We start from the raw sequence: 19,084 nt of genomic DNA on the forward strand, positions 1-19,084 counted from the left end.
AAAATGTCAATCACAGTAAGGAAAATATAAAACTGAATCTTTTATTGGAAATCTTCCAAGAATTATTCTGAGATAGAACTCTATCAGATAATTTATCTATTATATTAATATTCACATAGAGATAGATATATAGATGCCATACCTGGATTGTGAGTTTCTTGAGAACAGGCTATTTATTAATAAATATAATCGTATTTATATTACTTTACAAAGAATCTAACTCAGAAACTAAATAAATGTTATATGAATAAATGAGGATGGTATACAAGCCACAAAAAATTAATTTCTTAAATGATAATTTAAGCATTTGAGACCAAGAAATGTAAAATTTTATATTCATTACCCTTTTTTCTTTTTTAGCAGCTTTATTGAGATACATCTTACATATCATAAAATTGTTGTTCAGTCCCTTAGTTGTGTTCAACTCTTTAGGACCCTGTGGACTACAGTACACCAGGTTTCCCTGTCCTTCACCATCTCCTGGAGTTTGCTCAAACTCATGTCCATTGAGTTGGTGATGCCATTCAACCAGTTGGTCTTCTGTCCTCTGCTTCTCCTCCTCCCTTCAATCTTTCCTAGCATGAGGGTCTTTTCTAATGAGTTGTCTCTTTGCAGCTGGTTACCAAAGTATTGGAGCTTCAGCTTCAGCATCAGTCCTTCCAATGAATATTCAGGATTGATTTCTTAGGATGGACTGATTTGATCTCCTTGCTGTCCAGAGGGCTCTCAAGAGTCTTCTCCAACACCACAATTCAAAACATCAATTCTTCTGCACTCAACCTTCTTTATGGTCCAACTCTCACATCCATACATGACTGCTGGATGTAGCTTTGACTGTAGCTTTGACTATACGGACTATACTACAGCTTTGACATATTTTGACTATATGTCAGCAGAGTGATGTCTCTGCTTTTTAATATGCTATCTAGGTTTGTCATAGCTTTTCTTCCAAGGAGCAAGCATCTTTAAATTTCATGGCTGCAGTCACCATCCGCAGTGATTTTGGAGCCCAAGAAAAAAGTTTAACCCATTTCAAAATTACAGTTAGTAATTTTTAGTAACTTTATCAAATAATACAATCATCACCATAAATCAATTTTAGAAATTTTCTCACACACCTCATTAGCTCCCTTATGGCCATTTACAGTTCCCACCCCGGACCAGGCAACCACTAACCTCCATTTCATAAGAATAAAATCATACAGTATGTGGTCTCATGGATGGCTTCTCTCACTGAGCATCGTGCTTTTGAGGTTCATCCATGGTGTAGTGGGTGTCAGCACTTCCTTCTCTTTTTTTGCACAGTAGCATTCCATTGAATAGACATATCTGCTCATTAACTTTTAAATTGTTTAAAAGAACACAAAATTACTTAATGTAACAGATAAACATATTTTTGTTCATTTAACAAGCATTTGTTGAAAGTTAAATATGGCCTAAATGATTAAAAATGGTGAAGGTGACTAACACTATATCCAGTCCTTAAGGAAACAAGCAAATAAGCAGGCATACAATTCATAGAGAATTAAGAACTGTTTTGAAATATGCATAAGGTTATGTTTGTTTAAAGAGGAAAGTATATGTTGGGGGTGTTTGCAAATGCTTCTTAAAGAAGTGATATTTGAACTGGATGTGTTCTATTTACTGGGCACAGAGGCCTGAGGAGGAACAGGCCTGGATTGTTCAGCACAAATGCCAGTATGCTTCTGTCTGGCTTATGTTTTAAAAGGATCACCCAGGCAGCTGGATGAACATTAGACCCTAACCTTGTATGTATTTAATTTCACAAGTGTGGGGGCTTATATGAAGGATTAATTCCTGGAAGTAGGACTGACAGGTCACAGGGCAAATACATTTGTAATTGTGAAAGAAATTACAAAATTTCTATCCAGTTTCCACTCCTACCAGTCATATTTGATAGGTCTGTCTCTTTACAGCCTCACCAACACTGAGTGAAGCCTTAAGGAGATGGAAAGTGTGGGTGTTTTTGATCAGAAGCCCCCAAATCAAGATGTTGTCAGGGTTGCATTCCTTCTGGAGGCTCTAGGGGAGAATCCCTTTCCTTACCCGTTCTAGTCTTCACTTTCATTTTTTTGGTTTGTGGCTTCATCCTCCATTTTTTATCCTTGCTACTTCCCTTTTATGAGGATTCTTTTGACTGCATTAGGCTCATCCAGTTATGGGATAATTCCTCCATCTCCGGGAGTTGGTGATGGACAGTGAAGCCTGGCATGCTGCAGTCCATAAGGTTGCAAAGAGCCAGACATGAATGAGCAACTGAACCAAACTGAACTGAAGATCCTAAGTTTAATCAGAACTGCGAAGTCCCCTTTACCATGTAAGGTGACATTCACAGACTCTAGGGATTAGGATGTGGCTGTCTTTGTGGGGGACCATGATTAGCCAACCATAGGAAGATTTGTCATTCATCTGTGGTAGGAAATGCAAATATTTGATTGGCCAAAAAAGTTGTTCGGGTTTTCCTGTTAAGCTGTTATCAGATCAGATCAGTCGCTCAGTCGTGTCCAACTCTTTGCGACCCCACGAATCGCAGCACGCCAGGCCTCCCTGTCCATCACCAACTCCCGGAGTTTACTGAAACTCACATCCATCGAGTCAGTGATGCCATCCAGCCATCTCATCCTCTGTCGTCCCCTTCTCCTCCTGCCCCCAATCCCTCCCAGCATCAGAGTCTTTTCCAATGAGTCAACTCTTCACATGAGGTGGCCAAAGTCCTGGAGTTTCAGCTTTAGCATCATTCCTTCCAAAGAAATCCCAGGGCTGATCTCCTTCAGAATGGACTGGTTGGATCTCCTTGCAGTCCAAGGGACTCTCAAGAGTCTTCTCCAACACCACAGCTCAAAAGCATCAATTCTTTGGCGCTCAGCCTTCTTCACAGTCCAACTCTTACATCCATACATGACCACAGGAAAAACCATAGCCTTGACTAGACGAACCTTTGTTGGCAAAGTAATGTCTCTGCTTTTGAACATGCTATCTAGGTTGGTCATAACTTTCCTTCCAAGGAGTAAGCGTCTTTTAATTTCATATGGGAAAACCCAAATGACCTTTTTTGGCAAATCCAGTACTTTTCCTTATTGTCTTTTGTCTTCAGTTATTGTCTGTGGTTCTTTTGTTTTTATTTTTACTATGTGGAGTTTATCCTGATAAATTGTGTGAAATGCAGATCAGTGTTGTTTTTCCCAGAAGGTTGTTCAGTTATTCCAGCGCCATTTACTAAAAAGTCCAACTTTTCCCTAAAATATATTAAATTCCTGTGTGTAGTTTGATTCCTGGACTTCCTATTTTGTTTCATTGTTTGTCTGTCTAAAGGTGCACATTTTTAAAAAGTTACTGAGGTTTTATGATGTAATATCTGCTACCTTACTGAATTATCTTTTTGCTTTAGTAGTTTTTCAGTTGGGTCTCTTGGTTTTCCCCAATATGCAGTTATATTATCTTCAAATAGTGATAAACCCTTCATTTCTAATTTTTATACACCTATCCTTTTTTCACCACTTCTATTACTTTGTTAAATAGCCATGATATTGTATTCACCTCTGTCCTGTTCCTTATTTTAGGAAGAAAGGATCATATGTTTCCCCATAAAGTGTTTGCTAACTTTTGGGTGATCATGTGTGTTCATGTGCATGCACACACACACACTTGTCATATTAAAGAAATACACATCTGGAATGAGGGCATTTTTCCCCCCTTATTAAAATAGTTCCTGGGCTTCCCTGGTGGTCCAGTGGTTAAGAATCCACCTTGCAAGGTGAGGGAACCTGGTTCAGTCCCTGGTCCAGGAAGATCCCATATGCAGTGGAGCAACTAAGCCCATGAGCCACTAGTACTGAGCTTGTGCTCTGGAGCCCACTCGCTGCAACTACTGAAGCTCATATGCCCTAGAGCCTTTGCTCCACAAGAATGGAGAAGCCACCACAATGAGAAGCCTGCCCATGGCAATGAAAGGTAGCCTCTGCTCCCTGCAACTAGAGAAAACCCTTGTGCAATAACGAAGACCCACCACAGCCTGAAAAAATTAAGTAAATAAATAAATCTTTCAAAAAATAGTTCCTGTTTCTGTAGAAACTTCATTTATTTATTTATTTGGCTGTCCCGGGTCTTAGTTGCAGCACTTGGGATCTTTAGTTGCAGTGTGCAAATTCTTAGGCGACATTTGGGATCGAGTTTCCTGACCAGGAATCAGACCAGGGTCCCCTGCCTTGGGAACACAGAGTCTTAGCCATTGGACCACCAGGGAAACCCCTAAAAGCTTCATTTTTAGATTAATTTGTGATGGATTAAGCTATCATAATTCAACTATATAGTTCTTTTTTTCTATCCACTATTCAATGTCATGCAATAGTAAAGGCAATAAAAATGCAGCAAGCTTATGAAGTACTATTTTTCTAAAAGGAACAGGAGGCATTTTCATTTTTATTATTGTACTTTTGGTTATGCAGACACTTTAATGATATAAATGTTTATGTCCCCCATAAATCTCACCAGAAATTACTTTTGTTTCTGTTGACTAAGTTAAACAGTCTATAGTAGGATAGAGTACTGGGTACAAGTGGTCCAAAGTAAGATAAAAGACTGTGATAAAAATGCCAGGTCTTAAAAGAGAAACTGGTTTATGCACTAAACATTTTGTGCTTTGGTCTAATATTAACGTGATGTCTGTGTTAAATGACAAAAAGAACCAGTGCTGAGTCACATTATATTTCCCAGCACTGTATACTTTCTGTCCTACGTGACAGTTTTGTCATTGTAAGAGATTTTAGAAATTAAAATGGGAAATAGGGTCTTAGGTTATCTTCCTGACCAAAACTGTCTTTCTTGGAATCACAATATTATGATGGTTTTTATGCTCTTGTATCTTGGATGTCATAAGCTGTGTGCAATTTAGGGGATCCTTTCTCATTACAGGAAGGTTCTTCTTTCCTTTAACACTGTGATCTGTCCTGTGACAAATCTGTACTATACACTGTGTAAATGGCTAATAAGTCAATTGCAAACCAACTGAACGTACAAATCTTAGTACTGGTGCTGAAATCTCTTCAGAATAGTCATTGTGATATCAAAGTTTGTTTCAAAATTTGCAACCGTCAAGTGTCAATCAAAACCCAAAGATGAAGCTTTAATGAATTCTCATGCTTTAGGTATGCTGCCTTTTTAGATTTTTTTGGTTCTCTGCTATTTTTACTGTACTGTTTCATTTAAATTTTCTACACACTAACTTCATTTATGTATTTGAAATAGGATTGCAGTATATACATTTAAAAAAATACATATTTTAGTAAGTGCTTTTTTTTCCCATGAAGAATAGAATTTTGTAGAATTCATCTTTAGTATATCTGGAGAGATAATATGGTTTTTATCTAGGCTATTAATATGATATATTAACTTTGTACATTTTAAAATCCATTCTCAAATTTCTAAAATTAAATGCTGTTATTTGTCTGTAATGTTTTATGAAGCAGTCTATGCACTGTTTCTCCCTGTGTGGCTTTTTTGATTATTACACAATAGTAGGTTGCATATTTGTAACTGTTGCTATAAGTGGAACTCTCTTTTTGTTTAAAAGCATATAAAATTGAGAATTTGATCTGACCGATGGTTGAAGATTCCCTTCAGCGTGGTGAAAAGAGGTGGGGCTAAATCTGAGGTCATTTTTCAGTGACCTCTCTGTTTAAGTGTTCTTACTGTTTTTTATTTTGTCACCACATAATGGTGGAAGAAGAAGGATTGCGGTATGGGCAGCAGGAAGTAAAGTGTTTAGGTTCATTCATCTTTCTGGATTAATGGGTGCTTTCTAGTTAGTTTGAGGTTTCAAAGAAACACTGTGAAATGAGCTTTGTTCTACATATGGCTTCATCATTCTTCTCAGGGAGCTCGCTGCCTAAAGTAGAGCTGTCCACTAGGATAGCCACCAACTCCTTGTACCTGTTGAGTACTCGTAATGTCACTGGTGATATGCTATAAGTGGAAAATACACACTTAGTATAAAAGACTTAGTATAAAAAAGAATATAAAATATTTTAATAGTAATTATGATTATGTATGATTGTATATGATTATTAATATTGATTCTATGTTTTAGTAATATTTTAGATATATAAGGAGATAAAATGTCATTAAGATTAATGCCACCTGTATTTCTTTTCTCTTTTTTAATGTAGCTACTAGCAAATTTTTAATTGCATATGAGGTATATACATTATATTTTTATTTGACATCACTGGTCTAGAGTCAGTAGGTTTGTGTATGCTTACTTAAAGACACTACTGTAATTTTTGTAATGTAAAAAGATGAAATTAAATAAACTACAATTATATCTTCCCTTATACCTTTTTTCTTCTTATGGGAATAAACTTTGTTGAATAGTGTGATTTAATCATACTCCGTTATAATAATGGGTTACCTCCTCTGATTTTTCTGTCTACCTGGTTATAAGAGGATGCAGTTCCTTCATTATGCCCTTGACATTTTAACACAAGTTAAATAGGATTCCTGTATCTTGGAATACTAGCACTTAATTAAGAACTGATACAAATATAGAAGAGTTAGTTTGAAGGTTTAAGTTTCTATTAATATTTTTGCCTTATCCTGTAAGTATATATAGAGAGAAATATAGATAGAGATCTACAAATACATACTTTTTATATCATTTTTAAAATTTGTTTTGTCTGTTTTTGCCATGTGGCTTGTGGAACCATAGTTTTCTGACCAGGGATCTGTCCTGAGTCCCCAACACTGGAAGCGCAGAGCCCTAACCACTGGACTGCCAGGGAGTTCCCCTAAAGTATATTTTAATAGAAATTCCTTAGTTCAACATAAAATTTGCTTCAACATTTCTTTCATTTTTTTCAATTACCCTAAAAAACAGTTCCCACCTCCTTAGTTCCCTTCAGGTGGAGGTGAGTGTCAACATCCTTCAGTTCTGTCTTGTTGTGATAACCTGAGTGTTTTAAATAGTTCGTTTCTTTTTTAAAAAAAGAAATTATTTGAGTGTGCCAGGTCTTAGTTGCGACTCATAGTATCCTTAGTTGCAACATGCAAACCCTGGGTTGGGGCACGTGGGATCTATTTCCCTGACCAGTGATCAAACCTCGGTCCCCTGCATTGGGAGCACAGAGTCCTAGCCACTGGATCACTAGGGACATCCCAATAGTTCATTTCTTAACACTTGCTCTTCAAAAACCGAAACAATTAAATTACTCCTAAAATCTTTTTAATCTTGGCTTTTGTTGCATTTTTTTAGGAAAATCGTATCACAGATGATATTGGAATATCGACTTGGAAGGAGCAGACTTTTCTCTCCCATGGTGCCTTACTAGCAAAGAGCTGCCAAGCTGCAATGGAATTAGCAAAGCATGATGCTGAGGTTCAGGATATGGCATTTCAGTATGGGAAGCACATGGCTATGAGTCATAAGGTATTTGCACACCATTTCTGTTTTTTCAGTATTTAAATAGCTAAAATGATACACAAGAAGCCTTTTACCATTTAATAAACTGCTTTTATATATCAGAAACTGTTTACTGAGTACATAAAATCTATTGTTCATGGTGATTATTATGTAATATAAACAGTATGATTAGTGAGCACTGCATAATTTTGATAGAAAGCTAGAGCTTACTTAAGCCATATTTGTGATGTTTGTCTTTTCTTACCACCTGAAAGGTTTTTGAAAGAATTATTGCAAATTATTAAATAACATGTAATGTTGCTAGTAACAAAATGCAAGAATATTTGCGTTTTTGTTACAGTTTCCGTATAGTTCCTATGTAAAACATATTGTGGAAAGTTAATGAAATTTAGAAATATATGGAGTAAAATTGAAAGCTTTAATTCCAATAACTGAAATATAAAATGTCTTAAAGGAGGGAGGTTGAAGAGAGAGGAGATATATGTGTATTTGTGCCCGATGCACATTGTGCAGCAGAAACCACACACTGTAAAGCAGTTATCCTCCAATTAAAAATAAATTTTAAAAAAAGTCGTGTATACCTGTGGTGGATTCATGTTGATATATGGCAAAACCAATACAATATTGTAAAGTTAAAAAATTAAATTAAAAAAAAAGTCTTGAGATTAGCTGTTATATTGTTATGTCTGTTGCTGCTGCTAAGTCGCTTCAGTCGTGTCCAACTCTGTGCGACCCCATAGACTGCAGCCCACTAGGCTCCCCCGTCCCTGGGATTCTCCAGGCAAGAACACTGGAGTGGGTTGCCATTTCCTTCTCCAGTGCAGGAAAGTGAAAAATGAAAATGAAGTCGCTCAGTCATGTCTGACTCTTCGCAACCCCATGGACTGCAGCCTACCAGGCTCCTCCGGCCATGGGATCTTCCAGACAAGAGTACTGGAGTGGGGTGCCATCACCTTCTCCATTGTTATATCTATGTATATGTTATTTTAAATTCCATTTAGTATGTATTTCTTAGATGCTGCTTAAACAGCTCATAAGAAGGGGGAAATATGTAATATTTCCAGATGAGTTTTTATGTACTTTATTAAATCATTGATTAGTTTATTAATATATTAATATAATTTCTAAATACTTAGCTTAAACTTAAAAAGGAAAATAAACTTAAATAAAAAAGGGATATTTTAGGGAAAAACTATTTAAAAAAATTTTTTTAAGATTATTGTTAATCATATGAGCTGTTCTTTTGCTTATTACGGTACATTTAAAAACTGTTCCTTAAGCTTTATTTTTCACACTATAATTGGTGCTTTCTGAATATGATTGAAACATGCCAAAGTATATGCATTTACTGATTTAACTCTTTGACTACTCTTTCTAGATAAATTCTGATCTCCTGCCTTTTATTAAAGAAAAGACCGGTGACTCCTTGACTTTTAATCTAAACTCAGCTCCTGTAGTCTTACACCAGGAGTTTCTTGGAAGAGATTTGTGGATAAAGCAGATCAGAGAGGTAAAATGAAATTGCTTTTATTTTAGATACCAATAGTATTTAGTTAATTTTAAAACATAACTCATATTTTATGACGATCTAAGAGCAATAGTCATATAGAGCATATAGATCAGTCATATAAGAGCTTATTCATGTAACAGGTAAAATTCTTACTTTATAATATACAATTTTTGAGAGTTAAATGTTAGTTAAAAGTTAGAGACTACAATACTGTATTTTCTTGTTATTTGAGTTTATAGAATAGTGTAATACAAAACTAGTGCCTGTGGTGAATGCTAATTAACTCAGGATGATTTTTTTTCCTAAAGGCTTTCAAAAATTGGGCTATGGTAATAGCACCACCCTTTAACTGACAGCAATTTCCCATCTGTAGACTCTAGCACAAGCTGCAGAATTCCAGGAGCTCCGTCTGTCAGCTCATTGGGTTATTTTAAAACAATCTTGGACCCTGAATACTCAAGTTCTGAGGCATTATCAAAGAAGAAAGAAAGAAAAAAAAAAGTGTAGTTAAGTAGGAGGAGTTAAGGAACTTGAATTGGGTAAATTTTCTACTTTTGTGTGAGAGAGACGGTATGGAAGATGAGAGGAAACTTTTTTGGATTTTTTTTAATCCAGAAACTCTGGTTTTAAAAGTTCTTGGCCTTTTATCCAGAGCTTCATGGAATTTATTTTAACTTGGTGGTTCTAATTGATTGGGTTAATCTGAGACACAGCCTGGGGAACCAGGCCCAGTTGAGGTGGACGTAGATAACATACGTAAAGCAGAGAGAGCAGAGATACCTGCTTTTGGAAAAATAAGATTTTCCCTCTCCCACCTCTCCTCTGTAACAGATCTCAAAATGCCAACAGCCAGCTTAAAATTCCTCATATTCACCAGGTAGAAAACGAGAGGATTCCTTTCTGGAGAAACTGTCAAACTCAGAGGAAAAGCCCTGCAGATGTGGACATTTGGGGCTCCCTCAGTAAACATGCTGTGTCCCTAACCAGCTGCTTTACAGTGAGGTCCAACAGTTGACAAGCCTCGGAGTGTCCAAGGGCACAGAACTATCCAACTGAAGTAGAATAGCTAATAAAGGACCCTTGGGCATTTCAGAGCAGCCTCTGCCGTGAAAGAATGAGTCAAAAGCTAACTGATTAAAAAAAAAAAAGGAAACAGAGACAGTGCAAGGAAAAAACAAAAATTCAAATCTACTGTAATCAATATATTCAGTGAGATAAGATAATAAATCCATGAAATAAGAACAAGTGATATGGTGGGCTTCCCTGGTGGCTCAGTGGTAAAGAATCTGGCTGCCAGTGCAGGAGACACAAGTTCAAACCCTGATCCAGGAAGATCCCACATGCCACAGAGCAACTAAGCCCAGGGGCCACAACTATGAGCCTGTGCTCCGGAGCCTGGGAACTGCAGTTGCTGAGCCCGCACGCCACAACTGCTGAAGCCCGTGTGCTCTAGAGCCTGTGCTCCACGGCAAGAGAAGCCACTGCAATGAGAAACCCACGTGTGGCAACCTGAGAGTAGCCCCCGCTTGCTGCAACTAGAGAAACGCCTTCACAGCAATGAAGACCCAGCACAGCCAAAAATAAAGAAATAAATAAAATCATTTAAAATAAAAGGAACAGGTGATATGTAAAATGGGACAATTCAAAAATAAGAAATCAGAATTATAAAGTATAAAAATATGAAAGTAGATTTAAAAAAAAAAATCAGAAGAGTAGAATAAATAAATAAGAAAATCCCCAGAAAACTGACTAAAAAGACAATAGGAAAATAGAAAAGGTAAGAAAATTAGAGGACCAATTGAAAGATCTTACATCTATGATGAGTCCCAGAAAGAGAAAACTGAAAATGAAGATGAAAAAATTAACAAAGGATTAAAGAAAAGAAAAATTCTAAGAATTGAGGGACCTGAAGGTGTCTCCAAATTGAAATGGTACTCTAAATTATGAATTTTAAAAGACCGACACCAAGTACTATCATTATCAAATTGTGAAACAGTGGGGATAAAGAAGAGATCCTAATACTTCCAGAAAGAAAAAGAAATACCAATGTACAAGGGATCAAGAGTTAGAATTGTCTTAGTGGTGACACTGAAAGCTTCAAGGCAGTGAAGTAATAACTTCAACATTCAAAGAGAAATTATTTCCAACTTAGAATTTTATGCCAGTCGTACTAGCAAATGTGATATTAAATAAAGACAACTTAAAACAGCATTTCAGAAAACCTCCTAAGCATTTTTTTTTTTTTAGGGAACCAGTTGTATATTGTATCAAGGGAGTAACCAAAAAAGAAAAAGGCATGGAGTTTAGGAACTAGGGCATCAGCCATAGGTGTGAAGTGATAGGTATTCCCAGGGCACTGAAAGGAACAGTAATAAACCACAAGAAAGAAGAATGCCAACGATAAGAGCACTTGCTGTGTGCCACCTACCGTTCTAATGAGAAACCTGAGGCAAAGAGAGATTAACTTGAGCGCAGTCACACAGCGCTGGCAAGTGACGGAGCCAGTGTGCAAACTCGGGCAGCCGACTACAGGACCCATATCCTTAAATACAGCAGCATGCTATACTATCTCTCCTCCAAGCAAGTCCTCGCTGATGGCTCTGCATCCAAGCCACATTGGAACAAGAGGACAGAGATCTCCAGAAGAAATATCTCTAAGGAAAACATGGAACTGATGATCCCCTAATGTGCTTGGCCATATTGAGAATTTAGGAACTATTAATGACAGGAACATAGAAACTAAGTGTACTAGTTACTACTTTTACCTGACACATTACCCCAAAACTTAACTGCTTAAAAATAACCATTTTAGGGGGCTTCCCTGGTGGTCCAGTGGTTAAGACTCTGAGCTTCCAATGCAAGGGGTGTGGGGTTGATCTCTGGTTAGGGAACTAAGATCCCACATGCTGCATGGCCTGGCCAAAAAAATATTATAATAATAATAATAATAACCATTTTATTATGTTCATGGATGGAATTGGGACAGTGCACAGAGGGGATCTCTGCTCCATGATGTCTGGGACCTCAGGCGGGAAGACTCACAAGCTGGAGGTGATTCAGTGATGCTGGAAACTGGAATCATTTGGAGGCTCTAGTCACATCTGGCACTTGGGCTGGGCTGTCAAGAAAACAAGGTTTCTTACCAACTCAAGTACTCATACATGCCCCCCCCAACCCCCCAACTTAGCTTGGCTTCTCACAAAATGGCAGCCTCAGAGTAGTCAGACTACTTACTTGACAACTCAGAACTCCAAACACAGAGCGTTCCTTCCAGCAAACAAGGCAGAGGCTGCATTTTCTTTTATGACCAGCCTCTGGTGTCACCTCTCATTTTCATGGTCTCCTTTGAAAATAATCACAGGCCCCCCCAGAATCAAGGGGAGGCACCCATGTACCTCATCTGTCACTGGTAACAATTTCAATCAGTTTGGGGTCCACTTCTATAAACAGCCACATTAAACATGTGAAATTAAATGAGGCAGTTCTTAGCCATAGTGAAAAAATTTCAATGTATAAGAAAGGAAATATAATCATAATACTTTACATGGCTTAGAGAATAATATTTATATAGCATAAAAATGTGAATACCAAATACTAATTTAAACCAAAAAATACAATCACTGAGGAGAGGGTAAGGGAAAGGAATATGTTTGGTCATATGAGAAATGTAATTATTCCTGTTATCATAATAGGATCAATAGATAATGTCTAAAACTTAAAAATCAAGAAAGAACAGTACTTGAAGATAAAAGAAATAGCCAAAGAGAGGAAAAATGAGACAGACGAGATCTGAAGAGTGCTAGGGTATTTTGTTAGAAGCCTTGCGCTATTTGAGTCTTTAATTACTATACATATGTTTGTTTTTGTTTTTAAACCTTTAGTTTAAGATTTTATATACTTTGCTATAGTAATTGCACTTCTAATAATGTATCCCAGGAAAAATATCATAGATGTGGGCAAGATTTATATATTAAAATATATAGTAAGATACTAATTATAAAAGGAAGAAAATGAAAATTGATCCACTTGAAAATAGAAAAAAGTTAAATGAAGTATAGTACAAAGAAACATTATACAACTATTGAATATTGTATTACAAGGATTGTATTTGTGTGCTTTTTGACAGCTGAACCAAAAATATATATATACAGATGGCGTTAGTAGCTCTAATTGGGTTACATTAGAATACATTGCAGATTTATATACTTTGGTTGAAAAGATCCAGCTAAATATGTTAAATGAAAGCTATGAAGTCTCAGTTGGCTATTCACATATATACATATATAATATATATATGAGTAACACAGGTAAGAATTTTAAAGAAGCTTCACAGAAAAGGGACATATTTAACTCTTAGTGTCTTTGCAAGCTTACAAAGTTGTAAATATAGACTATATGAGAGTCCAGGATTTCCTAAACAGCTGGTGAAATATCCCCAAATCATTATCTTAAACTTGATTTTCAGCTCAAAGGGATATCCTTTCCAAATAGCCTATGCCTTAGGCATGAATTCAGGTAACTTCCCTCATAGCTCAGTTGGTAAAGAATCTTCCTGCAATGCAGGAGACCTGGCTTCGATTCCTGGGTCAGGAAGATCCTCTGGAGAAGGAGATGGCAACCCACTCCAGTATTCTCGCCTGGAGAATCCCATGGACAGAGGTGCCTGGCAGGCTGCAGTCCATGAGGTTGCAAGAGTCAGACACAACTTAGCAACTAAACCACCATCTAGGCATTAACTCTAGTAAATTAACTAGATCTTGTCCAGCGGTCAGTAAACTCTGCTGAGATGAAACCCATGAGCAAACAGGGTTATGTCCATCAACCTAGGTCTCCTGTGATCATCTCTAAATCCTCATCCTTCAGGAAAAACTAGCAGTTTATTACTCACTTCAGGGCTTTTAGGCCCTTCTTATATCTGCATGTCTGAGTCATGAACGGGGTCACAGAAGAAAAAAAAATGAATTCATCTGAAGCAAATAAGAAATGTAAGAAGTTAGTTTCTATCATGCAGGGAACAACATTCCTCAGGTTAAAAAACTCCTTACTTGAGTTTATTTTAATTTTCTAAATTATATTCATGTTTATATAAAGCTGTCTACAATAATAATCTTGTTCTGTGCATATCCCCTAGTCAGAGTTAGGGAACACAATTTGGGTAACACTTGAGAGGGACATTCTATCCTCAATCTCAAGGAGGCTGCTTATTAATCCTGAAATTACTTCTAGTGCTCTCTTTCCAACTTCCTGTGATATTTTTCTCCTCTGCATTTTTATGATACTTTCTTCCCCCAGGTTTTGAATTTTATTGTAAGATTCTTAAGGATAATAGTGAATTTACTTTTGAATTACCAATGATACTTGCATAATGACTCACTTGGAGTAGTCATCCAATTGTGCGTTCTTGCTAAGTCGCTTCAGTCGTGTCCAACTCTTTGTGGACCACCCTATGGACTGTAGCCCTCCAGACCCCTCTGTCTATGGGATTCTCCAAGCAAGAATACTGGGGTGGGTTGCCATGCCCTCCTTCAAGGGGTCTTCCAGACCCAGGGATCAAACCTGTGTATCTTATGTCTCCTGCATTGGCAGGTGGATTCTTTACCACTAAAGAAAGACTATCTTATGTTTCCTGCATTGGCAGGTGGGTTCTTTACCACTACTGCCACCTGGGAATCCCCAGTCATCCATTCAGTTCAGTTCAGTTCAGTCGCTCATTCGTGTCCGACTCTTTGCGACCCCATGAATCGCAGCACGCCAGGCCTCCCTGTCCATCACCAACTCCCGGAGTTCACTCAGACTCACGTCCATCGAGTCAGTGATGCCATCCAGCCATCTCACCCTCTATCGTCCCCTTCTCCTGCCCCCAATCCCTCCCAGCATCAGAGTCTTTTCCAATGAGTCAACTCTTCGCATGACATGGCCAAAGTCCTGGAGTTTCAGCTTTAGCATCATTCCTTCCAAAGAAATCCCAGGGCTGTATTTGTCAAAAAGTGTGTGTGGTGTAGTCTTCTGGGGACAAAACTGGTGGCAGCTTGTTTTGTTAAATAGAAATAGACAAGGTGGTATTAACAGAAATGGCCCATAGAGGACCAGGATTTGGGAGACCTAGATTCTGGTTTGGGCTTTGCTAGCATCTGTTTCGGAGAAGCGAATGGCGACCCATTCCAGTACTCTTGCCTGGAAAATCCCAGGGACGGAGGAGCCTGGTGGGCTGCTGTCTATGGGGTTGCACAGAGTCGGACACGACTGAAGCAACTTAGCAGCAGCAGCATCTGTTTACCTTAATCACTTTCTTTAACATCTTTTTTATTATTTTTTTGTAAAATGATGGCATTGAACTAGATCATTTCTAAGGTCCCTTTCAACTCTTAAATCCAAGAAATTTCTTTTTTAAAAAACTCTTAAACAGGAAATGTGTTGTAAGAAAAAATATTTATCTGTATTAGAAGCTAAGTACTACCTTTGACACCTTTGAGAAATAGAAACATCTTGCTCCCAGTAATGAAAGACAATTATGATTTCTTATTGTCACATATAAAATTATTTCCCTGCTCTGCTCAGGTAGGTTTGAGTCCCATCTATCTTCAATTTCCTGCTTAGGGAGAGTGAGAATTAATGACTAGACAAGGAAGAGAAGAGGGAATTACATACCCTTAGTGCCCATTCAACATCACTGCAAAGCCAAGAAGCAGAGCACCTCTGAAATTTTTCATATCACTCTATCCAACTTCCCCCTCCTCCCCAAGTCTTAAGATTGGATGGCACTCTTCCATTGCACCCGCAGTACACACACTATGCACTTCTATAAGAGGCAGTGTAGAGCCCCAAACCAGATCAGAAACAGCTGAAAGATATTTGTTGAGCAATGTCTCCATACTAAATTCTACAGATCCCTCCCTACCTAAATTTTAAATTTAAATTTGTAGCTGCTGAAAAATAATGATCAGGTAGAAATACTGATAGTGAATGGGTGATTCACCCTAGGGAAGTGAAGTCATTACTCAGCTATCATTTTGATTCCTAATAAAAGAAAGTTAGAATCTTTCAGAGAACCACAGAGCTCTGACTCTCTCAGGGACTCCAGGGGCTATTGCAGGTCAGCATGCTTTATTTTTAATGATCCTTCTAGTTTCCTGCTGCCATTACAATAAGAAATAAGAATTATGATAATTTTTTTCTTGGCTATGTCTGAAAGTACTGAAATGTCACTTAGGCTTGTGACATTCTGACACTGTCATAGCCGTCCACAAAATACCTTAAGTGAATACGTACGACTGGTACTAAACTATAACTCACTTGTCCCTAGCTATCGTACTTTTTATTCAAAAAATAAAACATTCAAAAAAAATTGCTAGAAAAGGCTAGTGTGCACAAACGTAACACATGTATATTCTTAAACAAAAGAGAAGGTACACATTCAGAGAGTCCTCATTAATGCCATATGATATTTTTCTAATTATTTATGTTATTTTTTAGTAGTTTCAAAAGGAATAATACTGACAACATTCTCTACCATGTAGAGTATAGGCATTTGAAAGGGGACCACAAACACTTTGAAATGACTCTAACTATCTCCTAAATTAAAATACTTCTTAAGGTTTTCTGATGCACTTAAGGAAACAAAGTGCTTGAATATAGGAGATAACAGCAGTTAGTTGTCTGAAGGTTGTCTGTGGCCTTGTTAAGAGAAACACAAATGTAAGGAATACTGTAGTTGATGCCATTTGGGCAGCTCAGAGGAAAGAGAGTTTGAATCTGGATGAAAATGTCAAGAAAGGGTTTGTAAAGTAAGTGATATCTGAGATTGTCCTTGAAGAAAAGCTTAACAATGAAGATGGGAGTGAGGGCTTCCTACACAACAGAAGCCATGAAGAAGAACAGCTGCAGATGGGCAAGTGTGCCATGTATTCAATGGGAAAAAAATTATAATTTGGATGGAAGACAAAAAACATAGGGCAGTATAGAGAAGATGAAGAATTGCCAAAATAGTACATAATGACTATGCTTAAAGACTTTGGTTCAAACAAAAACATGTATAGCAATAGCCAAAAAATGGAAGTGACTCAGTGCCCATCAAATGATGAATGGATAATGTATCCATGCAGTGGATTATTATCTGGCCATTAAAAGGAATGAAGTATTGATACGTATTCCACCATGACAAAAATGTTCTGGAACTGGATAGTGGTAATGGTTGCACAACATTGTGAATGTCCTAAATGTCATTGAGTAAAATGGTGAATTTTTCATGATGTGAACTTTGCCCCAACTGAAAAAATAAGACTTTGGGATGTTTGTAGAAAATGAACTTGATTCAGAAGTCATGGAGCAGAAACTGAAAGTTTTTGAGCCAGGTAATGTCAGGGTTTGAAATGTGTTTTAGAGAGGTGTATATAACTACATTATGTAGAAGCAGAAGAGCAAGAAGATGCTATAGATACTGCAGTCAGAGTTGTGGGGAATCTGTTGATAAGTGCGGGGGGAAGGTCCTAATCAGAGTGTTGGCAATGAAAATGGAAAAGTAAGGAGGTTAGTTATAAAATTCACTTTAGAGAGGAAATGTATTGGACCTGAAAACTGATATGACAGGAAGAAGCTGGCAGATGTATACTAGTGAGGGGTGTTCAGAGGCCAAAACCAGGATATAGAACTTGGATAACAGGAAGAATTGTGCTATTAATAAAAATAGGGAAGTTAAGTGGGGACATTGGACAAGTTTGGGTTTTGACACGGTGAGCTTGGAGTATACCATCAGGGTTGGTGACCATCACCTTGGGACCTGGCCATCACCTTGGGACATAGCTACTGGAGGAAGCAACTCAGTTCTGTCAGCCTCATTTCCTTGCTCATGGCCTTTGTGAGATCCAGGTAGATTTTTTTTTTTCTTAGTCAAACTGTCATTTTATATTTCACATCTCTTCTGGATTCCAAGAGAAGCATGGTAAGAAAAAGGGCTTAAAAGCGATAACAGGACTTCTGAACAGAGAGGGGTCTATCGTGTAGGTAATAAAAGTCTCTGCTCTTTTTTAATGGGGTACCATGTGTTACCTCACTTCAGTCGGGTCTGACCCTTTGCAACCCTGCAGACTGTAGCTTATCACAATTCTCTGTCCATGGGATTCTCCAGGCAAGAATACTGGAGTGGGTTGCTATTTCCTCCTCCAGGGGATCTTCCCAACCCAGGACTGGAACCTGTGTCTGTCATGTCAACCTGCGTCTGTTATGTCTATCTGCATTGGCAAGCAGGTTCTTTAACGAGCACCACCTGGGAAGCCCTAATGGGGTACCGTAGCCTTCCTCATCTATGCGTCTCTTCCTCTTACACTGAAGGGGAAGGAAGAGAATACAAGAAAGCTAATTCCATGGACATGCACATTTGCCTCCAAAAAACAGCTTTCCCTGGAGAGAGGTGGTAAAATCAGGTACCTACGCAGTCCAGTTCTGAAGGATGTTCACTTCCTTGCAGATGCCTTCTGTGCTTTCTTATTATTAATATTAGATAAGAATGATCAAGATAGCAAAGAGAAGGGCTGCCCTGTTCCTTTATATTCTGACACCTTTCCAGCTCCATAACTGGAGAGCCCATGCAAAGATGGGCTCCATAAAGGACAGAAATGGTATGGACCTAACAGAAGCAGAAGATATTAAGAAGAGGTGGCAAGAATACACAGAAGAACTGGACAAAAAAGATCTTCACGACCAAGATAATCATGATGGTGTGATCACTCACCTAGAGCCAGACATCCTGGAATGTGAAGTCAAGTGGGCCTTAGAAAGCATCACTACAAACATAGCTAGTGGAGGTGATGGAATTCCAGTTGAGCTATTTCAAATCCTGAAAGACGATGCTGTGAAAGTGCTGCACTCAATATGCCAGCAAATTTGGAAAACTCAGCAGTGGCCACAGGACTGGAAAAGGTCAGTTTTCATTCCAATCCCAAAGAAAGGCAATGCCAAAGAATGCTCAAATTACCATACAATTGCACTCATCTCACACACTAGTAATGCTCAAAATTCTCCAAGCCAGGCTTCAGCAATATGTGAACCGTGAAATTCCAGATATTCAAGCTGGTTTTAGAAAAGGCAGAGGAACCAGAGACCAAATTGCCAACATCCACTGAATCATCGAAAAAGCAAAGGAG

At 37.9% G+C, this 19,084-nt stretch overlaps 1 protein-coding gene across 1 annotated transcript in view; it reads left to right on the forward strand.

Annotated features, from left to right (window-relative positions):
- PDSS2 (prenyl (decaprenyl) diphosphate synthase, subunit 2) overlaps positions 1–19,084 on the forward strand; it is a 268,981-nt gene that overhangs the window by 213,206 nt on the left and 36,691 nt on the right. Inside the window, exons 5-6 of the mRNA XM_010856657.1 lie at positions 7,268–7,441; positions 8,814–8,945. Coding sequence (XP_010854959.1) covers positions 7,268–7,441; positions 8,814–8,945 — 306 coding nt within the window. The remainder of the gene's footprint in view (positions 1–7,267; positions 7,442–8,813; positions 8,946–19,084) is intronic.

Source organism: Bison bison, unplaced genomic scaffold (assembly GCF_000754665.1).
Source record: "Bison bison bison isolate TAMUID 2011002044 unplaced genomic scaffold, Bison_UMD1.0 scf7180017864373, whole genome shotgun sequence".
Lineage (NCBI taxonomy): Eukaryota > Metazoa > Chordata > Mammalia > Artiodactyla > Bovidae > Bison > Bison bison.